This window comes from Mytilus galloprovincialis, chromosome 1, assembly GCF_965363235.1.
Source record: "Mytilus galloprovincialis chromosome 1, xbMytGall1.hap1.1, whole genome shotgun sequence".
In the NCBI taxonomy this organism is placed as follows: Eukaryota; Metazoa; Mollusca; class Bivalvia; order Mytilida; family Mytilidae; genus Mytilus; species Mytilus galloprovincialis.
In genome coordinates this window covers 119,091,726-119,118,203 of record NC_134838.1, presented here as the reverse complement: position 1 = coordinate 119,118,203, position 26,478 = coordinate 119,091,726, and the positions used below count along the sequence as shown (strand labels likewise).

The following is a 26,478-nucleotide window of genomic DNA, read 5'->3' as shown; positions in this document are numbered from 1 at the left end:
TAGATTCAGCACATTAAAAGACTCCATGAATTACAGACATCGAAGTAAATCCCATTGATATTGCTAAAAAAAGAAAATGTTTACATAGTTTTAAAAAACATTTTTTTCACAGAGGCTTAGCGTTATAACCTCCAAAATCATTCTCAACCTGTTTTTAGGTATGGAACCTTGTGGTATAATTTCAAATATAACATTTACTTATATTCAAGTTATAGTACTGAAAAGGAATTATTTTTGCTCCTTTTTGGCCCCTAATTCTTAAACGGATTAGGCCACAACGCCCAAAATCAATCACAACCTTTCCTTTTAAATATAAAACCTAATAGAGATCAATACACTCATACACAAGGCAATGTCCAGAAACAAAAAAATGCTAACTTTCATGTTGTGGTATGCAACCTTATAGTACAATTTCATGGAGATCCAAAAAATTATACCAATGATAATGTTTGGAAATCAGAAGTCTTTTGAGGACAACGACGACGCTGACAACGTGATAAGATTATACGAACTGAAAAATTTGGCGGTCGTGTAAAAAGGAGTAAGTCTATGAAACCGAAAAAAAATCTATATAGGGTATACCTTAACTTTATTAAAACGATGCAACAACACAAGTTAAGGAATCTTTGTGTTAACATAGTTTTCAAATGACAAGTGTTTAATTCATACACGTTTGCCAAGCGCTTGATCGGCCAGAGTCCACACATTTGACAATATATTTAACAAGGACTAACTAAGATCTGCCATTAACATGGTATTTCAATTGATTCCTAATATCATTACAAAAATACAATACGCCTAGATATAAACAACGATTAAAAATATGTTTTCCCAAAAAGAAATTACTTTTCATTAATCGATCTCAATACGTTTCGGTGACCGAGTGGTCTAAGTAGTTACTATTGTAATCACTAGCCATTTAATACTGGCCGAGTTCACTTGAAACTCTTCAATCGACTTCAGAGTTAATAGATTATCACGTGAACGCACTAGAGTTGATATTCGGAACAACTCTAAGTCACTCTAGGGTAAGGCCCCGACCAAGCATAACAAAATAAAATATTCTCATTGGTTTGACGTCATTCAAGAGTTTCTCGAGTTTAACCCTGGCTCGGTTAGGGTTGGAACCAGGGTACGAGAGGTTAACTCGAGTGGTTCAACTTAAATCGTTTTGTTGAAACCCGAGTAAGTAAAGTTAACTCGAGAGTTTCAAGTGAACTCGGCCACTAAGGTTGTGAGTTCGAATCCCGCTCATGTGGGTGCACTCGACTTAAATCTTAATTGACTAGGATTGTCAGTTTTCCTATCTAATGTCGGTGGTTTTCTCCGGGCAATCGGGCTTCCTCCACAAATAAAAACTAGCCAAATCAAATCATGATGTTTCGTTTCATTAAACAATATAAAATGGTAGTTTATTCTTGTCTCAAATTAGAACGGGTTACATCCTTCTGTTGGTAAACAGGTTGGATATTTCAAACGTTTTTGCTGACATTCCTCAGTTTGAATACATTATTTGTGTTTGCATGATAGATGAGATAGAATAATCTTCATATTGATTAATAAATATCTTTTACTTGTCCTGTACCAAGTCAGGAATATGGCAGTTGTTATCTAATAATTAGTTTCTATTTATGTTGCATTGTTGTTTGTTTTAGTTGCACTTCAGTGTTTCTGTTGTTTTGTTGTTCTTCTCTCAAGTTGATGTGTTTCCCTCAGTTTAAGATTTTAGCCCGGTGTTTACCTCTGGTTTTAGTTTGTAACCCAGATTTTACAGATAAAACTGTTGGCTTAATTTATTACAGGATGTATTCGAGGCTGTGGTAGATGGAGACTATTTAACAGAAAGTCCAGACAAACTGTTCACATGTCAAGCACCTCATGTCGATTCTGTTCTATTTATGATGGCGCGTGACGAAGGATTTGAACCACGCATTTCACGTATGTGAATATTTTCTATTAATGTATTATTATAAATCATATATTGCTATGATTATTCTTTTCAAACTTTGGATCATCTTTGTTGTTCCTAAAACTTCCTTTGTTTGTTAAGTGTACAGTAGAAAATAAACTCATCATAGATACCAGAATTGAAATTTTATATTTACGCCAGATGCACGTTTCGTCCACAAAAGACTCATCAGTGACGCTCGAATCAAAAAATGTTAAAAGAGCCAAAATAAAGTACGAAGTTAAAGAGCATTTAGGACCAAAAATTCATAAAAGTTTGCAAAATACAGCAAAGGTAATCTTTTCCTGAGGTAGAAAAGCCTTATTATTTCAAAATAACAGTTAATTTATAATTATGAACATATCAATGATAACTCAAGTCAACACAGAAGTGTTGACTACTGGGCTGGTGATAACCTCGGGGAATTTCAACTCCACCAGCAGTGGCGTCGACCCAGTGGTTGTAAATAAACTCATCATAGATACCAGGATTGAAATTTTATATGTAGAAAATTATACCTGTAGCACACATTGTTCATTCTGCATTACAATATAATACCTAAAAAACGCAATTGTTAATAAATTGCAGAATAATCCTTTACTACCGCAGTCCCACTAGGCCACGGTCGCACTACGATCTGTGAAAAAAATGAAAATTTCGACAATCATAGTGCGATCATGCAGATCACAGTAAGGTCGTAGATCGGTCGTGGTGAGGTCTGCATGATCGTGATGAGCGTGGCCAACTTTGAACATGTGCAAAACAATTGTGGTGTGGTTGTGGCGAAATCAGGTCGTAGTAGAAGCGTATTAAGAGCGCAGTAAGGTCGTGGTAAGATCGCAAAGGTCGCTTTACCATCGTAGCGACAGCGTAGCGAAAGCGCGTCTCTAGTCGGGGAGACTGAGTTACGATATCACAGTGACTTTACTACGACCTAACTACGACCATCACATTCTTACCGCGACCCAAACACGCTTCCACTACAACTAACCAACGTTTAAACCACGCTTATATTACGCTGTTCAAGACCATAGTACGATTTAAGCACGCCCATATTGTCCTTATCACGCTGTTCTTACGACCTGACTACATTCATACTACGATCATCATGCTTATTGTCCGTGTCATATAAAATTTACAAAAGCTCTCCAGCTTTTGTTTGTCTGTATGTAGTTTGGACCTCTTGTACTTTATCTCCAACAGCTTAATCATTCTCGACACGCACATCTGTGTTACCTGTATTATCGTTCACTAAAGCATCATCATTTGATCTTGATGGACCAGCAATAAGTTGTGATTCAGGTTGGATTGGTTGGTCCGACATATATCTTCTGGATCATGATTCGTTCGTTACTATCCTATCTCCCTCTGCTTCTACCTCAAGACTACCCTTACCCTTAAGTAGATTTTGGTTGCATGATTGCGTTGTTTCCGAGAAACTGAACGTATCAATGATAAATAGAAGGAATGAGACATTATTTATATGAAACGTGATGTTGACGTTATTGATGAGAGCGTAGTAAGATCGCAGTATTATAGTAGTATGGTCGTGGTAAGAGCGAGCTATGATCTCAGTAGAAGCGTGGTAAGATCGTGTTACAATCGTTTAAATCGTGGTATAATCGTAGTGAGGACGTGATTTGCGTAGAGAGAGCGTGATAATCGCAGTGAGGTCGCAGAATAAGCGTAGAGAGATCGTGATAATCGCAGTGAGGTTGCATTATAAGCGTGGTGAGAACGTGGTATAATCGTAGCGGGATCGTTGTCGAAGCGTAATGAGGACGTAGTAGCATCGTATAAAAAAAAAGATGTGGTATGATTGCCAATGAGACAACTATCCACAAAAGACCAAAATGACACAGACATTAACAACTATAGGTCACCGTACGGCCTTCAACAATAAGTAAAGCCCATACCGCATAGTCAGCGATAAGACAATGTAAAATAATTCAAACGAGAAAACTAACGGCCTTATTTATGTAAAAAAAATGAACGAAAAACAAATATGTAACACACAAACAAACGACAACCACTGAATTACAGGCTCCTGACTTGGGACAGACATATACATAAATAATGTGGCGGGGTTAAACATGTTAGCGGGATCCCAGCCCTCCCCCTAACCTGGGACAGTGGTATAACAGTACAACATAAGAACGAACTATAAAAATCAGTTGAAAAAGGCTTAACTCATCAGATGGATAAAAATACAAGTGGACGTGGCCCGGTACACATCGTGAAAGCAATGAAAATTTACATTTTACCTCACCATGATCTGAATTTCATTTAGATCGCGGTGTGTGCGGTGCGATCGTGGTCTAGTGGGACTGGGGCTTAAACAAGTATACAAATATGTATTTTCAGATATATCAGAGTATTATAGATACAAAAGTATAGATGTCTTTTTGGAACAGCACAAACATATGTTTCCAAAGACATTTGAACGTAAGTAAAACGTATTAAAACTGTTCAAAATGTATTTTTCATTTCGTTGACTATAATAAAAAAAAAAAAATGCATAAAATTACACTACAAAGACATGATAGTAATACATTTTTATATGAGTAAAACGAAAATCACTCAACTTCACGACAGTCGAAAATTCACAATAGGAAGAGGAACACGAATTATACAAGTGATTTTATAGTAAGTTTTGAGATACTAAAATAAACATAATCATCATATGAGGTATATATGTAAGATACAAAAACATACTCATTTCATATTAATGAGAAAAGGAGGGATTCTAATTCCTGTTGGTAAAGTTGTAAAATCATATTCCTCTGTAGAATTTACAACGCAGGCAGGTTTGAATGACCGTTATAGAATTTCAATGACAGAGATGATCACGAATATTTTCTAAGCGTCAGAACCACAATCACGTTCTTTCTTCCTAGGTCGTGTCATAACCGAATAAGACTTTTAACATAATTTTAATAATCATTAACGACACGATGGGTCCAACTCGTTGTATAGGTTCTGCTCATTCATGACAACTGGTTTCACCAAGTTTGAACTGGTCAGTCTTTAGTTTTTATGTTGTGCTTAATATACTATTGTAATTCTTTTTGACGAGTTTCTATCAGTCCATGGTGTGTCTGTTTCTCGTCTACTTGTGATTTCTGATTTTTTCCTTTGAAACTAAGCATTATTATCGCTATTTTACGAAATGTTGCTTTGATCTTGCTGACTGATAATTTCCTTTCTCAGCGGAGTCCAGTGATATGAAAATCATCGCTTGACACTAAGGGGGCACGTGGCGTTGTCAATGAACTTGTCATGAAAAGGACAACGCAAAAAGGTAAAATAGCGATACACAGATTATCATTAATCATCTCAACTCGATTGCTTTTTTTCACTTTCACTGTACCGGCTCAAGCGAAAAAAATAATCTCGTCGAGATGATCAGCGACAATCTATAATTACATGTTCCAGAAAATCACTCATCAGTTCATGTTATTTAGTTGATAAAAAGGTTAATACTATGCATGTGTGATACGGAATTCAATGTGGAAGACACATCATTTTACTTTGCAACATTTTTGGCCGTAACATACATGTTCATTTCTTCATTATAATTCTTAATTGTAGAACAAGAGATTTAGTATTTGCTTCTTGATTTTTATGTCATCTCACAATTATCACGTAACACATTATGAGTCGTTCTCTATAAATATCAAAGTATTTGGAAAAATCAAGAAACGCATAGTCACAGATTTTAATGAAATTTTGTATCAAGACTTCTTTAAGATGTCTTATTGTGGAAAAAATAAAAAAAGTCGAAAAAAAAATCTGGTTGCCATGGAAACTGATTACCCTCATTTTGAGCCATTTTTCATTGGAAAAACATGATTTTTTTCAGATTTTCAGCACTTCATATTGCAAAATACAAAAAACTTGCTATAATGAAGCTTATTCTGTTCAAATCTATCACACTTTAACTTTATATAACTAAAGTATTAAAGATTAAAACTAATTTCTAGACATGCAGTGGCATGCATATAAAGTAGTCATTTCGCACTTTTGTCATACAGCTAAAAAAGTGATTTTTCAGCCTTTTTTAAGAGTCTAACAACAAAAAACTGGACAACAGACCTTATTGAAACTATTTGACAATGAAGTTCCATTAGTTAACATCACAATATCAAAAAATTAGAGAGGTGATATTTTTGGTATTTTTTTTTTTTTAATTTGAAAATTGCTCTAAATCCTGATATTTGACAAAATCTACATACATGCAGTGATACATAAACGGTATATAACCAAACTGCATAAGAGAAATTAAGACAAACTTTCCAAAAGAAATCTTATGAACAGCCTTTTGAGAGAAATAAACAACACTTTTTCAGTTTTTATCATTTTATGTGGTTGCCATGGAAACATAATTTGTCTATAAATAGACTATTTTTAGCATGAAATCAATAGAGATCATATATCGCTTTGCATAAGATTATTAAAAACAACATGACAGTGTGAAATTATTTTAAACATGCATGAATTAAGATAATACATGTAAACAAAAAAATCAGTTCACCAAAAACAACCAACTCTCAACAACACCCACCCCTCCCCCTTTTCCTGATTTTACAAAATTCGAATAGGGGCAAGAATTTTACAATATCAGCCCTGTATTGATAATATGGAACATTCAGACATTGATACCCTGTTCTTTTACAGCATCAGACTAATGTATGTGACCTTCTGGCCAAGGACCAATTACCAATGTTGCATTATATAACTCAGTTGTTAACGGGAATTCTGTATTAAATGTTAAGAAAGTTCGCTGTTCAGTTTCAAAATAAAGAGCTTTCTATAACACTAGTCTAAATTAATAGGGATTAATTGATGAATAAAAAAAAAAATAGGGATCAATGTGCTTGTTTTCGAAGTATTAGCCATTGAAATTTGGCAGGAAAAAGTTATCTCTTGATTTTTCATAGCTTTATACTTGACCAGTTTAAGCTCTCAATAACAATGGCTTATAATTGTATATGTAAAAGATTTATGAAAAGAAAAATGGGGTCCATAGGCAAAATTTTTCAAGGCATTCAAATGGATAAAAGCAGAGAATTTAAAAAAAATATAACAAAAATACTAAAACATGACAAACAAATATCCTTAACCCCTTTAGTAGATTGATTGATTAATAATGGAAAAAAAATATAGAGTTTGATTTTTTGAGTTGCCACTTTGGAATTCTGATTAGCATCAAATTGATGATAATTATTATACATTGATCAAGACCTTGATATTAACAAATTACACACTTAAGTTTGGTTTCAATTCTTACAGAGGTTCTTTACAGGATGAAAAAAATAGCTCTCTTTAATTCTGTGTAGAGGCTCTCACAGAGAAATGAACTTATATAACAATATATATAACACAATAAATAGAGTTAATTGTCTGAATTGATTTGCTGAGTCAAATTGCTGATGGTTTCCTCCCTGGCTGCGTCAGAACCGGATTCATCAAGCTTCAACTTTCTACATAACCGGGAAAAATAACTGGTAATTTGTTGGACTGAGAGTATTTCACTATAATGGAAACGCCTAGAACCATCTTCATTTTTTTCAAGCAACATTGCTTCAGACACACTGTATGGGTCTTCTTTTCTACCACTTTTTTGTCCTTTATGGAATTTTTCATGAAGATAATCTGTTTGATTTTTATTAAACCTCTTATTTTTTCTTTCATCTTTCAACGCCCAACCCATGTCCAATTCAGAATCAGATGTTGATAGTTTAGTTGCAGATGGCATGATCATTAGTTGTTTATTCACACTTGATTCAGCAACCTTTTCAAGGTATTTGACTTTGGATATATCAGAGCTGCAACTAGATTTTTGATCAAATACAAGTGTACATTTTTCTGAATATAAGTGATTCGTTAATTCTTCATTGGTTGCAAATGTTTTTGTGCAACCCTCAGTTGAGCAAACCACCACATCTTCTGAATCTGTTTCAGGTATATTCATCTTCTGTTTCAGTTGATGGAAATGTATGTGACCTGAATCTTCTATCACTTGGAGTTGTATTGACTCTACTGTAGATATGTTTGAAATAAGACATCCTAGAAAGAAAAAAAAACAAACTTTAACTCACATATTCAGACTTGTATGTGCTAATTGGTGATTTAATCTAGTAAATATGCACCAATAAATTTCTTTAAAAACCTGTTTTAATCATACAAAAATTCTAATGTCATTTGCATATCTATAAAAACTTGAATTGGATTGGTCAATTAGAATTTTTCTCTTGGTTTACACTTCGATAAACCATGTTTCCAAAACTACTTTTGTAATCTATGCATGCGCAGTACACATTCTTGCAAGGATACTGGGATTTTCAGCAAATTGAGATTATAAAACAATTGCATCACAGGTGTTTCTATTGTAATGCATGTATAACAAAAAAACAAAAAAAATGCCCTAAAGCTTCAAAAATGTATAAAATTAAAATTTTATTACAATTCCGCGAAATTTCATGAAGGATTTGGCGAATTTACGTCATGGCAAAACATGATGTATGTCACACGAATGAAAATTTTCAATTCGGATAAAATCTAATTAAAATGAAGTTTTTGAGGTAGGTGATATTTCATTTTAGATTCTGTTGCATTTTTTGGACATTAATGGTTTTTAGCAAGTCAAGATGGCGGCGTACTCCTTAGTTTCGACATGCCATTGTGCTTTTGATGGTAAAAACTACATGTATACAAGTGTTAGCTTTTAGCCCAATTTTGTTCTAAAGTTCATGATGAAGCTGCTGGTCATTATTTTTTAGTAAGTTTTGAATTCAAAAGTTTAGGACAGAGGCACGATTGATAATTCTTCAACAGGTGTAATTTTGGTGTAGAGCAACAGGTGGAAATTAACTTCTATGAAAGATTTAGTCTTTTATATATATATATATATATATATATATAATTTAAAATTTCTTTCTTTGAAACTATAACTTAATTGCAGAGCATTATATAGAACTAAATCTTCATCAACCTCTGCATTCACAAAAATTGTCAATTTATAACACATACCTTGGCCAATATTGTATGCCTTCCATACTCTGATTCCATTCCTCTCAAAGGTGAAGTTTGAATAACTTGATATTGATGGAATGACACGGTCCACACTTTTAGGTTTTGCTGTCATATTGTCTACCACTTTTATTCTGTATCTAACATTCTTCATTGACTTGTCAATGGCCTGAAAAAAACAACAACAATATATTGATTGCTAATTTGGATAATTTTGCATTGATAATCAATATCTTGTGACCATGAACAATTGAAAGCTTTTGGTTTTAAACTATGAAATTGCTGTCATTTACAAAAATCTAAAACAGATTTATATTTTTTAATCAAAATATTATACACTTTTTATGCCCCATTTATATGCCCCATTTAGGACCATTATGTTTTTACGTTTGTGCGTCCCTTTGTGCGTCCCTTTGTCTGTCCATTCTTTCGTTCTTTCATTCCTCCGTTAATGTCCTGCTTCAAGTTAATGTTTTTGGTTACAGTTTTAGGTGAAGGTAGATTTGAGGAAGTTGAATCCAGTAGACTTAAAACTAAAGTCTACTATATATAGCTGACTATGCGGTATGGGCTTTGCTCTTGTTGTAGGCCGTACGGTGACCTATAGTTGTTAATTTCTGTGTCATTTTGTCCTGTTGTGGAGAGTTGTCTCATTGGCATTCATACCACATCTTCATTTTTATACATGTATGTTCTATGTAATAATCGTTCTAATTTTTATGCAAAATTATAATTTTGACCCCAATTTCACAGTATAATGAACATAGAAAATGAATGGGGTATCTGTATACACATTCTTGTTTATATATATTTTAGTAGAAAGGAATCAATGATGATTTAAAAAAGCATTTGTAATAGACTTGTTTTAATTTATAATACCATTCTCTCATATAAAAATATCATCATTAGAAAAAAAGCAGTACTGAATGTGTTGACAAAGTAATTTCAAGTAACTCACCTACATGTACATGACCTAGTTCATTAGGAATAAAATCAAAAGTATTTGGGATAATTCTAGTTTTGAATTTTGAAATTACTTCTGATTAATGTAGCAGTGTAATGATGTTGCCAAATTAAATACAGTTTTTAAAAGTTGTTATTCTTGTTAATATTATTTTGTTGAATTTAACACCAAATCTAATCACCTACATGCACTTTAATGATGTTTTATAGGTACATAAATGTGTAATACATTAAAAGAAAAGTTCTTACCTCTTTCATGTGATTGGCAGTTACAACATCATTTCCTTGGTTGATGTATCTTCTTATTGCTGATTTAACAGTTGCTGCTGTCCTATCACAGGGGCCTTTGCCATTCTGTGCCTCACAAAAGTTGTAGGTTTGTACACTGCCCAAGTTAAAGAGTTGTGCCATCATTTCCGAGGATTTGTAACAGGCAGCATTGTCAGACCAAAGATGAAACTTTGTGCTCTGGTTATCATCTTGGATTGATGTGATGACATCCTGTATTATGCCACTGGTAGTGTGACTATCCTGTGAGGTCTGGTTTGAAAATATATGGATGAATCCAAGAGAGTGTAGAGAATTATCAATTTTCTTAAATGCTATTGACAAATGCCATGGAATCCCCCTCTTTGCAAACCAGTCACACTGATCTTCTCTAAATTTTCTGGGCAAAAATTTCATAGCCCAATCGCAAACTATGAAGACTTCATTTTCCTTCATTTGTTCAAATGTGTCATTTTTGGCTTGGTCTTGTATTTGACACCTAACAAGATGTTTCTTCAAGTTAATGATACTTTGTGCTGCCTGGTTGATTTTAAATCTCATATCATTTGCTGCATCCTCATGTTCAGTAGTGTTGGTTACTATTTTTGTCATCGCTGTTATGATTTCTTTCAGCTGCTCACATGACTCACAAATATGTGTATGTGAATGATTGCATTCAGATTTAAAATTTTCATTTTTGGGATCGCTTCCTCCATATGTAAGACAATGGTCTGCAACTTGGCATGACTGAGCAACATGGACCTGAAATTAAAACAGCAATATATAGTATAAGATATACCATGCTTTCTAAAAAAAATATCTTCCATTTACAAGTATTTGGTATTTTACTTTTTACTGTTTTTGGAATTTACATTATTAAATCTTGTTTTAATGTCCGGACATCACTCACAAGTCAAGTTTAGTGTTGCATGGAATTTAACACCAAGAGGTTGACATTATATATATGCAATAATTGTAGTTTGTTATATTGTTCATACAAACTTACAGGAAAGTGTCATTTTTTTTCTTATTTTATTTTTCCTTATTTTATCTAGGCTTATAGACTTCATTGACCTATGACTATATAAAGTATTGCTACTTTTTATTTAAAAAAATAATTGTATCAATACCTTCTATTTTAAATAAAGAACAGTGTTTTACTGGACCCTACCCATCACAGTGCAAAGGGCAATAACTCCTAAAACAAATAGGGTATTACAATCAAATAAAAATAAAGTGTTGAGATTTCCTTGATAGCTACATTATGTAGATGCAGATGGATGGACAGATAGATGCACAACAATACACTGTTCCTACATAGATGCGCATATAATAAATTTTAAAATTGTGTTTTACTGTCAGACGAAATGAAAATAGAAAGGAAAAACTGCATGTATATATATTCAGAGTACTAAATATTCACACATACCCTAAAATCTGCCTTCATGTATCTTCTTGACTGCACCAACAGTTTGTTGATATCACTGAATTCAGTTTGAGTCATCAGATCAAGACTGTGTAATTCTTTAGCTACAGCCTCTAGGGTAGCAAAAGCCCTCCCGCCTTCAGCCACAAAATAGTCAACACCTTCAAAGCTTTGTCGGATGGTAGCTGTACATTCTGATAAAATTTTGTACATTGTACTTTCACCTGCAATAAAGAAGTAAAATCAATATTCATATTCATACAGCTGAGTTTGATTTTAAAACCACATTTTCAACAAAACAAAGTTCTGTAACTCTATGATAACACTAGAAAAAGTCATTTAAATTGAGGTGGGATCTTATAATGAATATGACTCTATCATTCAGTTAATATACTTTTTTGTGAAAGCAATCTTGATTTATTTTTGGAAATGGTAAAAGAATTTTTTTTTTTCATAAACAAAGTACTGTAACTTCATTATGAACTCTTAGACAACAAAAGAGAAAATCATAATACATTTATGTATACCAAATAACTTTTACCTATCAGTGACTAGTGGTTTCCCCATAAACTATCCTAATCACAAATTAATACATGTAATATAAGGAAAAGTTTTAAAATCGATAGACCTTGACTAGCATATCTAAGTCTTTCTTTTTTTAATACATCAAGGTAAGACACATAACAAAAAAAAAAAGGATTTTTTGTAACAAGTATGCAATATTATATAAGATAAAATTGAGAATGGAAATGGGGAATGTGTCAAAAAGACAACAACCCGACCATAGAATAGACAACAGCAGAAGGAAGAGGCTACTTGAAACTTCTTGATTTTATTCTTACCTAATGGGATAATAGTGTTTTCTTCACAATATAGTTTATACTGTTGAATGATATCTGATGAGCCCATGCATCGAATCAGGTTTGGCACATTTTGAACTGTTCCATCAGATAATTTCAATTTCTTTTCACCATATGGTAGATCTCTGATAATATGTGGTGATGTTATGAATTCTAAGAAGCTGTCCAATTTCATTGGATCCATTTTTTGTCTGTGTGTTTCTGCTTGTGGTACAGGCAGCCCATAGCCAAATTTCTCTCCATGTTTTTTGGAAGTGTAGTATTTAAACTCTGTTAAGTCAGGGATAAGTTGCAATACTTCTTGGTAAGTCATAAACAATGAAAGCATTGATAATAATTGTCTTCTATGCTGCCAAGATTCTGATTTCTGGTAAAACTCAGCAATTGTTGATAACGTTGCAAGAGGTTTGATAATTTCTTCAGAAGAGACCTTCGCAGTTGAGTTTGACAGAAAAATCTGCTGTGAGACATCACTAAAATTCTCAGGGAAAAAACATCCTATGACACAGTCAATAATATTTTGTAGTCTATCAACATACAAGTATTGAGATTTCTTGGATAGTTCAAACCAGGACTTTGATGGAAGGCTGGAAATAGTTTTGCTGCCATTAACTTCTAAAAAGCGATTTAAATACTGAAGTGCCTCTTCTCTTTGGTAACTGGCCTGTGATTCCTGTAAAAAAAATGTTCATCATTTAGGTTCATAAAATAAATACGACAAATTAATGGTCAAATAATACAGTATTCTTTACTCATTGTATCAATATTGATATTCAGTATCAGGTCTGATCTACAAACTCACTATGGTGAATAGTCAAGCAAAAGTCTGTAAAAACTTAAGCTTAGGTTAACAAATTAAATGATGAAAAAAAAATAGCTGTGTTCCCTGTTGTCTACTTGTATATTATTCTTATTGCATGTATTGCGTAGGTATATATAGAGAAATTATTCTTCTTATGAAAAGATAGTAGTGCTAATTTTATATGCAGGGATCTGGAAAAAACAAAGAGAAATTTTATATTAAGCCCAACATTCAGCAGCTAGTTTGATGCATAAACAAGGATGAGTATATGAGCAACACAAAATGTTAATTTTACATAAACATAGAGGTTCTAGATACCCTTAATTTTTTTTAGGCCAACTGTGGTTTAATTTGTATTTTCAGAGTAGAAGATCTTTGCTAAGGTTTCAATGATAATTTAAGTTGATAACCAACTTGATCAAACACTGCAAAATTTCTAATTTATGGGCAGCAACCCAACAACAGGTTGTCTGATGTGTGGGAAAACTTCTGACATGGCAAATTGAATGTGACTAGAGGAAAAAATTTTGGTCTAAGTTCTTGAGACAGATGAGACGATAAATATTCATGGGACGGAGGGACGGACTGACAGACAGACAGACAAAAGTAAAAAAATAAACCCCAACTTAAAAACTAGAGGCTCTCAAGAGCCTGTGTCGCTCACCTGTTAATGTGTTTACTTATGTCGGCCATCTTCGTTGGTAGGCAGGGTCATTAGACACTTTTTAAAAAAATAGATACCCTAGTATTATGATTGTGGCCAAGTTTGGTTAAATTTGGCCAAGTCGTTTTAGAAAAGATTTTTATACAAGTTACAAAAATGACGAAAAGTTGTTCAATATTGACTATAAAGGGCAATAACTCCTTAAGGGGTCCTCTAACAATTTTGATCATGCTGACTTATTTGTAGATCTTACTTTGCTGAACATTATTGCTGTTTACAGTTTATCTCTATCTATAATAGTATTCAAGATAATAACCAAAAACTGCAAAATTTCCTTAAAATCACCAATTTTAGGGCAGCAACCCAACAACAGGTTGTCCGATTCAACTCAAAATTTGTGAGGGGATATATCTTATTCTGATGGACATTTAAATCTTGAAAGATTTGCCCTAAATGTCTTAGTTTCAAAGATATAAAGCAAAAACTGCATTTTACCACTATGTTTTAATTTTAGCCATGTCGGCCATTTTGTTTGGCAGGCTGGGTCATCGGAAACATTTTAAACTATAAACCACAATGATAATAATTTGTGGCCAAGTTTGGTTAAATTTGGCAAAGTAGTTTTGGAGAAGAAGATTTTTAGAAAAGTTACAAAAAATGACGAAAAGTTGTTAAAAATTGACTATAAAGGGCAATAACTCCTTAAGGGGTCAACTGACAATTTTGGTCATGTTGACTTATTTGTAGGTCTTACTTTGCTGAACATTATTGTTGCTTACAGTTTATCCCTATCTATAATAGTATTCAAGATAATAACCAAAAACTGCAAAATTTCCTTAAAATAACCATTTCACAAGCAGTAACCCAACAACAGGTTGTCCTATTCGTCTGAAAATTTCAAGGCAGATAGATCTTCACCTGATCAACCATTTTACCCTATGTCAGATTTGCTCTAAATGCTTTGGTTTTTGAGTTATAAGCCAAAAACTGCATTTTACCCCTATGTTCTATTTTTAGCCATGGTGGCCATCTTGGTTGGTTTGACGGGTCACGCCACACATTTTTTAAACTAGATACCCCAAGGATGATTGTGGCCAAGTTTGGTAGACTTTGGCCCAGTAGTTTCAGAGGAGAAGATTTTTGTAAAAGTTTACGGACGACGGAAGACGGACGACAGACGACGGACGACGGACGCCAAGTAATGAGAAAAGCTGAGCTAAAAATGACAGAAATTTACAAGTTAGCTACTCATGTGTAAAATCATGTAAGTATTTAGGAAGCAGGAAGTCGTGGAGTGATGAAACTGAAAACACATCAAACGGTATAGCTGACATATATAAACTCTAAAACCAAATTTCAAAAATCCTTCTTATGTAATTCCTGAAAAAGGAGCGATGAAAAATATTCATAGGACAGAGGGACAGATGGCCAGACAGAGGTAAAAAAGTATACCCCTCTTTATTAAAGCGGTGTTATAATGATTCAGCTTAACTGAACAATAAATGATATCATAAAAGAGTTATAAAATTTTATACCTGTGTAGATTGCTGTTCAATTGTTTCTGAATCTGAAAAAATATTACTTCCATCATACTCCATTTGACATGTCTCATGGGTCTGTAAGTAAATCATATAAAGATTAAATTCACCACAAGGCACAAGGCAACAGTAAATCTGAGAGGATTATATTTTTTTAACTTGCACATTCTGTTGATGGGCCTTACTGTGAATTTTAGATGAATAACAACAATGCAGTGCTGTTCTTTTGCTTTTTGTGTTTATTTGTTATAGTGTGTCTACTGATTTTTTGTTATGGATGGATACCCTATATCCTTAGTTTTTATACGATCGCAAACAAATTTTTGGGATCTTATAATGGTATGATGTCGTCTTCTGCTTCGTTGTCTGCATCGTCCTCTTCGTCTTTGTTGGTTTACAAACAATAACTTTAGTTTGTCAATGATCTATATGAAATCTAAGAAGGTTCAATATTACAAAAAGAAAGCATTTTTGTAGTTTCTGGACAATAACTTGTGTGTAGGATAATGGATCTCTTTGACATTGTACCATGTACAAGATTCCATATCACAAAAGGAAGGCCTGGATCAGGTTAGGAGGTAATTGCTCAATTCATGCAGGAATTAGGTGTAAAACAGGGCCAAAAACAAACATTTTTCGAGTTTCGAGACAATTATTTGTGTGAATCTCTCTGAAATTGTACTTCAAGGTCCCATACTACAAAGGAAAGGCTGGGATTCAGTGTGGGGTTAATTGCTCCAAGTGGGGATTCAATAGTTGGAGGGGGGGGGGGGGGGTCTAAAATTTTTTTTGAAATTTTCAAGAAGAATCTTTAATTGTACAGTATTGCACAATAGATTTGTTAGATCTTGACATTTTTTTTTGTGTCAGAAACCTATACTATGTAAAAAATTTGATCACAATCCAAATTTAGACAGTATATTAAGCTTGAATAGTGTGTCCAAATTTCACCCAACTGTTCAGGGTTTAACATCTGCGGTTGTATCGGGCTGCGCTCAGCAAAGCAATTTATTATATTATAAAACTATAACATGTTAACTACAATCTGTTAAAAAAGATCAAAATGAAAAATAATTATGTTGTTGACACCAGAAATTTGTTTCAGAGGTAATGTGCTCATGCAATTGTGAAAATAAAATATCAACATATCTATAAAACTATATGCATTCATACATGAAATCTTGATCCAACCAATTTTTTATAAAAACTATCAAAATGATGAAATTCCAATATTAGACATGTTAAACAGACCGCTTTCATATCTAATATGCCATATACCAAATTTGAATTATTCTATCATAATTGAGCATAAAATCAAATTTCCATAAAGACTATACAAGTTTTGTAGTACTTACAATTCCATCTGTTTGTGTCTCAATTGTATTTTGGCTCTCAATCAAAGTATCCATACAATGTATTGAACTGTCTTTAACCTAAAAATAGAAAGCATACTTGAATACTACAATCAGACAGACAGACAGACAGACAGAAAGACAGAGACAGACAAACAGAAAGACAGAGACAGACAGAAACAGAGACAGACTGTCTGTTTCTGCCGACAGACAGACAGACAGACAGACAGACAGAGACACAGACAGACAGACAGACAGACAGACAGACAGACAGACAGAAAGACAGAGACAGACAGACAGACAGACAGACAGACAGACAGACAGACAGACAGACAGACAGACAGAAATCTGACATGTCTGACAGTAGTTAAGACCCTTTTAACCAAAGATGAAGATTATGCTTCATTAAATGTGTTAATTTATCATATCTGTACTATAAATGAGATTTTTATCAGTATATGACATCTACATTTATAAAATCATTCTTACTAGACACATTCAATTTAACATATTTGTATAGATGTAGGAAGATGTGGTGTGAGTGCCATTGAGACAACCCTCCATCCAAATAACAATTTATAAAAGTAAACCGTTATAAGTTAATGTACGGCCTTCAACATGTATAGATAAAATGATTGCAAAAAAATCAAATATAAACTTTTGAAAAATTAAATTTATCCTATATATTTTTGTTGCAAACTGGTCTTATTTTGGTACCTTTGATGAACATTCCTCATATGTATATATATCATCATCTAGTTCTTTTCTTGTAAATTCTTTTCTGCAGCTAATACAGACAGCTACAAATGTAAAATTAGATAAGTCAAAATATTATAAGTAACATAATCTGCCTGGTGTATGTTTGTAGAATATATATTGTTAACTATAAAGAATATTTTATCTAAAATATTATCTAGCATTGTATTGATATACAGTTGAGCTTAATCACTTTTCAAGTACAGACATGAATTTATTCAAAAACAATAATTTCAAACTTCAAGTTTAAATATTTTTATAAAACACCATCATCATCATATATATATATGCAAAATGTTTGATAAATTTTGTCATCATGTACATGAAAATCAGACTTCTGTTTGAGTAGTTGTGGCAAGTGAGATTTTCATTATTAATTCACTTTGATTTTTATAAATCATGTTTCTATACATGCTATAAGTTCAGTTATAATTGAAGTAACTTTAGATTTAAATCTTGTCCCCTTTTACTTTTTTAATTGTAATTGAAATGTCTAATTGTCTTTCTTGTGTTACTGGGTTTCTGTACCCATTGACCTCTAACATAAGAAATAGTGATAGGGGAGTGATAGTCTTGTCATAGTGTACATTATTTGTTATAGTTTTACTATAGATGCCTGATGACTTTGATATTCTAGGAGGTAAGGGAGAGAGGGTTCAAGGGGATTTGGGAAATAAATGGTCCAACTTTATTAAAAGCAAAAATAATTTCTGCCTAAAGATTATTTGAAACTAATTAACTTACACAATAAAGAAAATAATTTATTGTGATACTTTGACTTCAGGATGAACTTTTAAATCTACAGGCCCAGGGCTAAATTGTGGGACAAATTTAGTTAGATTATGTTGACCTGTAGAAATGATTTTCATAGGCCCAAAAACAGTTTTACTTGCCTGGGCTGCTGGGCCTTTGTGAAGACTGCATGGATACTTAAACTAAAGAAGAATAAAAATATCTGTTTTCTTAAACTAGAACCTGTCCCCATTGAGAATATCCAAATGTAATTCTAGTCAAATTGGCACCTGGTTAAATCGGCACCTAGTCAAATCGGCACCTGGTTAATACGGCCCTTAATTTAGTCATTTCGGCACCTATGTAAAATATATGTGGAATATGCCTATTTTTTCAATAAAATAAATGTGTTATCTGGCAAATATCGACTTTAAAATATCTTTGTGGATTTAAGTATGTTTTTTGTTGTTGTTCAACTTAATATGTCTTCAAGGTATTGGATATTTGTCAGATACAAAGGCATAGCACCCCTTTAAAAATTGAGTTTTACAATTGGACATATATCCCCCACACCCACCATTTTGCCCACCCATATACAAAAGTACATTGACTTACGTGTTCCTACTGGCAGAACAACACCAGTTTTTCTGAATAAAGTTGTTACATCATCAATGTGAATACATTTGCTTCTTTTTCTCTTCTTCTCATTGTGTCTAACAACTTCTGACGAATGGGTGTGGTCTATTTCTGGATGTGTACTAATGTGAGATGGTACCAGGCAAAGAAGTCTATTTCTTTTCTTTTCATTTAGTTTAAGGAAGTTATTGAAATGTGACGAACAAATAGAATAGGTATTAGCTAACACATTTTGTGGTAAAATACCAGCTTCAGTAAGCACAATAATAATGTCATCATATGAACATGTTTTTAAATGGAAAAAGTCTTCAGAACATCTGATAAATTCTTTGGATAACGATCCAAACTGGCAGAAAGTCATTTTTCAATCACCCTGAATCATTATTTGTCGATCACAAAGCCTTGAATCTACTATAAAGTTAAGATGATGGTTGTTTACATCTTGTTGTCTGCTGACATCTTGTTTATTTGTTACCTCACAATAGGAAGAGTTCTTAACAAGGGAGATAACTTTATAGCTATGTTGGAATAAATATTGATGTTAGCACTAGCTGTACTTATAGACAGCTATATGCAGTAAACAAAGATACTTATTTTTATTTATATTAAATATTACATTAAAAAAAGTACTCTAGTGCAGCATTTGAAAAGAATATTTATTTCAAATCACAAAAACGTCACCATTTTTTTAAACAAATTATATGCAAATATAGGGCCAAAGCAATGCATTTAACTTTTTTATTTTAAATATCACCTCTCTATAATTTAACATACGTTGAAAACAATATCTTCAAGATTTATCCCTAAAAAATCCTACAGATCTGTTGTCCAATTTTTTTTTAATTTGTTTTGAAAATTGCTGAAAATGTTAAATTTGAAAACTAGTGTATTTTCCCAGAGTTCCACAGGCTGATACAGTAAAACGAAAATATGCACAGCTTTCATTTTTTTTAATTTGTGCAGAACTATAATAATCCTTTCAGGCTATTAACAGTGATAAAATTACAACTACTTCCCTGTTATGTTAAGATTGTTTAAATTTTGTTTTTTTTTCAGATTTTGAATCGAAAAAAACAGTCTTTTTAAATATGATGTGTTACCATGGCAACACATATTTTTTTAACATTTTTTTTTATATGAATATTGTTTTATGCCTATAATGCACCATTCAGCCAAGTTTTGTCTGATTTCATGACATACCATTTCCTTGTCATTTTGGTGCTTACAGAGAATGACTCTTATATACATATCAATATATTAATTTTCATAGGAGACATTAAAAAAGTTTATGAAGAATGGAAGACGAACAACATATCACAGTTTCCCCATGTAAGTAAATTCTACTAATAAAAATTTCCCACTAAATTTAGCTATTTTTATCATATCATTCATATTTTTGTCCAAAAGCTGATGAAGGTAGGATATTTATGTATAATACAAGTTTGTATTTTAATGTTTAAAGCAATTGAATTCTGATGTCTTTTAGATGAACTAATTCGAAAACTAGTTATTCACGAAATAAAAACACTTATGTTCTAAATTCACTATGTTCAAACGAACATAAAGTATTTATGTGCTAAATCTCTCTAGATTTTTGTAAAGCATACATATCTGAGCACATTTAGATATGTACCTTTATACTATAAGGGCATAATAGAAAACTAAATACATATTTAGGTACTGTTAGGCGCAATGATCATCTCAATTTTAATAACTATAGATCCAGAGATCACAATATTTCTAATATCAAACATCATTAACAGGTCATGTTTTGAATACGGAAACCATGCATCTACGAAAACAAATCCCGGTTTATAAACATCAAACAATCAACAATACCGATAAAAGACAGCAATCAAACATCTACAAAATATATACAAAACACACATTAATTCTTTTCATACAACTTCAATAAATTAAAACAACAGAATTCTTAATGAAAATTAAACTTCAATACAAAAGAAACGTACGACACTGGTCATTGCCCAAACCTCGATAGTTAATCTCGTGCAAACTTTCATTATATACTGACCGCCAAAACCGGTTTACAACTATTGTGAAAACACAATAGAATAAATTACATACTTCAAAAATCATACGCGAACCGCACATAAATATATGAGTTCATTGTTCATTGTGTCGTTTTAAAGAATTAGTTAATGTTCTTTGACAGCAACACGTGACTGTTTTTATTTCCCCCTAATCTAATTGAACGACCTAGAGATACACTTATTATTTCGTTTCAGTATTTACACATGAATGCAGACATCGTTTTCTTCATGCCAATGATAAAACTAGCAGATATGATTTCCCAGTGGATGAAAGATGTTTATGTTCTCAGCTTTGAGTATATTTCTCAGAATATATCGGGTCCGGACTATATAGGTAACGTATGAATACTCTTAGGATTTGTCAAATGATAGACAAACACGCACTTGTAAACAGATACAAATGAATGCTTAGGTTAGATGTATTTTATCAAATTGCATCATCTTCATTTAACTCGTAACCTCCTTGTCGCAGCCTTATAAATACAGCTTTATAATTCAATGCGCTATCGCTTAAAACTAATGTTATTAGATTTGTTTAGCAAATAGTTTTATATTTTGTAATCTAGGTGTTCAGCATGGTTGGGACTTATTCTATGCCTTTGGACAGCCATTAGTTGGACATCCGGGTTTTACTTACACACCAAGAGATGCTGCAGTCGCACGGGAAACTATGACATTAATTAGTGATTTCGTGAAAAATGGGTAACGATATATATATGATTTATATAGATATTAATTTAGCAAATACAAATAATTAGGCCACAGTATAACTATCAAAAATGTATTTAAAGGCAATAATACTACAGCAACTATTCTTAGCAAAAGCCTTATTTGTGTAGTAGGATATGTACTGTCACGCTATGACAAACAGATGAAAACGTCCTATGATAGTTAATATCAGAACCTTTCTTCTAGATAATTTCAAAAGTCAGCAGCCATGATTCTACTTTATCAAATTATCTCCCCGTGGACGCCACCTTATCGTTTAGGCGTGAACATGAAAGACATTGGAGAGATATCTAGCTATCAATTTAGCTCTTTAAACTTTAAATGTACGTTAAGGCTTTTTACCAACTAATGTAACGGAATTTTCGAAAGTTAAAAAAAACACTGAAATATATATATTCAATTATTTCCTGGATGGACTTATAATAGAGGTGGAAATCTAATTTTCATAGATATCACACACACACAATATTTATTTAGTAGTAATACTTTAAAACTACCAACAAGTAAAGTTTTTCGTCAATGTTGTTTTGTAAAAGAAAAAGGTGGTGGTATTGAATTATTTTGAATTTTTCATGAATAAATTTATAAATTTTTCTTAATTTTAATTGACAAAGCGATTAAAAAAATACAAGTTAGAAATACACCTAATATTTTAAACTTTTGAAATAGGATGACGCTCATTTGTTATTCCAGCACACTTACTCTGTTATTACTCGTAATAAAAGTATTTCACATGACCCATTAAGGTAGCACAATACAAAGATTTTTCATCCCCAATCAGACACCTTTAAACTGATGTAATTCCACTGATCCTTCTTTAAATTTTATAAATGAGGTACCAAAAGAAAGAAGAATGATTAATCTTTCAAATTGTGATAATTTCATTATGACATAATTATTACATAATTAATTGTTATGTAATTAGTTGCTATATTGTGATGTCCACACTTGAATGAATTTAGCTTCTTTGTTATTCATAGCATCCCAAAATATTTTATAGATTCTTGCACAACACAGTTTGACCTCCAAAACTGTGTTTCAGATTTTTCCTATTGTATTTCATTCTCTCATAAATCTTCAATGAAGTTTGCAACATCGATTCATAAGAGATCACTAAATTCAATGTGGTATAAAATCTGGGACACACAATATAGCAACTAATTACATAACAATTGATTATGTTATAACTATAAACAATACAATATACCAACTTTGCTATTTTTACGTTCTATTTTGTTTGTTTATTTTCAACTAGATATCAATGAAAGACTGCTTGTATGTATAATTGCAAAATTACACGAATATTACTTGTTTTGATAAGTTCATATCCTTTTTACTTGTTTTTTTTTGGTAAATTGCAATAGTTCTGTTTTATAATTTGCCTTACAAAAACTTGACCATAAGTTTTCCTTTAACGACAGAAAATACCAAACGAACCATGTTCAAAGAGAAAAATTCTCAAAACAAGGACGTGCAACATTTAAATATTATTTGTATTCTATTTCAGACATTTATCAGTTAAAACAGAAGGAAAACTTCAAACGTATAACTCCTCGATGAAAACATATTACAGATTTGATTACTATAATCAACAAACAAATATCACCCTTGAAACTAATTTCAGAGAACCGAGAACAGAATTCTGGTACAAACATCTGTTTACACAAACTTTTGAATGCAATGGAGGAAATGAAATTCTTACAAACATTGAGATTTACAGTTTTATAGCAGTACTTTACATTTTATTAAAATAAATAGAAATAAATATTTGCAATGTGTAGATTGTTGTATGTAATGTAATATAAGTCGCTTGTGTTTAACTGTTTTATGTCATGCTGTCAATTTGACGTATATACGTTTTTATGAATGGGCAATACTTTATGGAATGCATTTATCAGGTATGCTGGATTCCGAATTTAATAGAATTTTGTCGTAAACTTATTTTGGGAAATAGTTAATTGCAATGATAACCTACAACTTATATTCATGATTGTAGCATTGGTACTTAAAAGTAAATTCACAAAAAACCGAGCTCTGAGAAAAATTCAAAACGGGAAGGTTCCCTATCAAATGGGAAAAACAAAAGCTCAAACACACCAAACAAAAAGATTACACTCGGTCTTGCTCCGTCATATAAGTTTTTGCCAGTTTACCAATTTTTATTTCATCTTAATTTGTATCTTTTTGAAGATTTTTAGATTTGAAATTCGAATTTATAACATGGATCATGACAAACCAGCAGATAGCAAATAAACAAGATATCAAAATAAGGGAATTTAGATGTGGTTTTCATAGTTTGTTCTGATACTGTGCTGTTACAACACTGTCCGATGTTAAGAGGAGGTTGAGTTCCTGCTAACAAGTTTAATCCTAGCGCATTCTGTGTTTTCTTGTCCTAAGGCAGGAGCCTGCTAGTAAATAATTGTTTGACTTGGCACAGGACCTTTTTTCTAGTGTAATGGCATCCCAAACGTCCGTACGATGATACAAACGCCAACGTATACGTGATTTGGTTTATGACGGAAAGCTGTCTAATCGACAATAATGCCCTTTTTCAGAAAAAACCTTCGGAGGCAGCAAAATGTATAAAATATTATCTGAATTTGACACAGTTTAGATATTTGTCTTCTCTTCGTAATATTAAAATAACTTCAATCTAAAATTTACATCTTTTCATGAAAGGATTTAAGGTACTAAAGTATTTATAGATATCGTACAATCAAAACGTTACTTTTTGTAAGGGAACTGATGTCCCCCCCCCCTAAGACTTGCGTTATAAGTCGTAAATCAGGCTAACTGAATTACTACTAAATGTCATCTTACAAATCCAAACAGACGTAATCTTTAGCAAACAGAATAGATGATAGTCTGTTAGAGGAACAAAGAGCTGATTTTTTTTCAAAACACATTGATTTAAATGATGAATCTAATATAAAAGGACATTACAGCTTATTTTTCGGCATCATTTATAAGTCGGACATGAAAACTCTTCAATATTTGTTGTAATGAATATTGAAGGTGACGTAAATGTATGACATCGGATATTACATCCTTTATTAATCATACTGCCTTTGCAAACCAACAAATCATAAGCAATAATAATGTATTACTCAATAGAAGCATGTTTTCAATAAAAAGAGTTGGTCGAAAACATATTTTAATGTACGAAAACCCTCACTAGATAACGAACATTTCTTAATAGATATTAATTTTAGCATGCTGCCAATATTATAAGTAGATTAACAAGTCTTGACTGAAATAATTAAATGTTTGAGTTGTAAGTGTTATATCGAATTATAATATGAATATGATATAAAAGAAAAAAGGATATATAAATAGAAAGTACAAATTCCTGAAACCACCTTAATACACCAGCACAAATGAAATATAACTGGAACGTCTGTGCGCTTTATTATATGCTTTTTGTTGCTGAATTTTTATATTCGTTGTAATAAATCATATATATTATGTTCAGGAAAATATTTGCTAAAACCACCCGTCTTGAAAAAATACATGCACTGTTCCTATTATGTCAGCTTTTAAAACAATCACCACTGTGTTGCATCACCACCGAATATAGGTCCTTCGAGGGCGATGGGGGAAAAAACTAATGTGAAGTCAGGTACGGTCAAATTCTACTTTCATTATTATCTACGTGTTGTTGAGAAGTAAATTTTGAGATTCTAATTCCTGATAATGTAGCTACTATATATTAATACTAATTATGATTCCTAATTGGCTTCCCTTCTCTTCAATCTGACAGAGTCCTAGCCGGTGATAGATGTCCATGAAACGTCGGGAGGAGTTTTAACTTGTTGAAAACCAAGTTTATTTACAATTTCGTAGAACAAATGTATCTCATATTTTAGCTTCAACAACACTCTATGTCAAAATAATTGTTCTTTTCGGAGAAATTCATTTAAAAATATGGGATGATCTGTACAGCGAATAGTTTGATACTGTATGGTAATAGGATAGACACTTTTTTGTGTTTTTTTCATCTTCAGGCATACCTATATCTGATAGTTAGTTATGCAAAATAATGACTACGTTTTTTTTAAATGAGTGTTAATAATTTACGTAAAAAATTATTGTCTACTTTAAAATTCTATTAAAGTGTTTGCAATGAGTTATAATCATGAACGGGTAAAAATTAGGCAAGACACGAACGGCACAAACACTCACTTTATCAAACATGCAAAGGAGGGAGGCAATTTTAAAAAGGCAAAAATCACTTAGTCAAGGAAAACCCAATGACATAGGTACGAAAGAGAGACGAGAATTTTTTTTACGAACTACATGTACTAAACAGAAAAGCTAGAAAATGAGAAACAAATTGAATATGTGACGACGTTAAACTAGCTTTGTTACGATTGCAGCTCTCCCGTTATTTTATCTTTTTCTTTTTTCATTGTAATAACACAATTTACAAGAAAGCGCAAACTTCAAGAACACTGCTAATATGAAATGTTATCGCTAATTTGTGCATTTTACTATTCATCTTTTTTTGTGATAATTTTTCATATCAATCTACTCGCTTGAGATGGAAAATTATAGCTAGAAACTAATATGCACGTGGCGTTTCTGACGAAATTGACATGAAATTGACAACGTCGTCATAGGTAAAATAGCGATAAACAGATTATCATTGATCATCTCAACTCGATTGCCTTTCTCGTTTTCGCCGTCCCGGCTCAAGCGAGAAAATCAATCTCGTTGAGA

The 26,478-nt window shown here is 32.4% G+C and overlaps 2 protein-coding genes across 3 annotated transcripts in view; one reads left to right on the top strand and one right to left on the bottom strand.

Moving 5' to 3' along the window:
* LOC143054646 (neuroligin-4, X-linked-like) overlaps positions 1-23,534 on the top strand; it is a 43,790-nt gene extending 20,256 nt beyond the window's left edge. The window contains exons 6-11 of one of the 2 annotated variants that reach the window (XM_076227664.1): positions 1,803-1,938; positions 4,313-4,393; positions 20,247-20,305; positions 21,223-21,361; positions 21,594-21,729; positions 23,264-23,534. In XM_076227664.1, coding sequence (XP_076083779.1) covers positions 1,803-1,938; positions 4,313-4,393; positions 20,247-20,305; positions 21,223-21,361; positions 21,594-21,729; positions 23,264-23,510 — 798 coding nt within the window. In that variant the 3' untranslated portion in view covers positions 23,511-23,534. The remainder of the gene's footprint in view (positions 1-1,802; positions 1,939-4,312; positions 4,394-20,246; positions 20,306-21,222; positions 21,362-21,593; positions 21,730-23,263) is intronic. The other variant, XM_076227674.1, reaches the window with a different exon arrangement.
* Positions 5,624-19,556, bottom strand: LOC143054638 (uncharacterized). The gene is made up of 9 exons (XM_076227656.1): positions 18,956-19,556; positions 17,570-17,652; positions 16,856-16,933; positions 15,498-15,578; positions 12,479-13,169; positions 11,640-11,860; positions 10,193-10,972; positions 8,981-9,149; positions 5,624-8,017 (listed from the first exon to the last, which is right to left on the bottom strand). The coding sequence occupies exons 1-9, from the start codon at positions 19,335-19,337 to the stop codon at positions 7,344-7,346; spliced, it is 3,159 nt and encodes a 1,052-aa protein (XP_076083771.1). The 5' UTR covers positions 19,338-19,556; the 3' UTR covers positions 5,624-7,343.
* Positions 23,535-26,478: the final 2,944 nt, after the last annotated feature.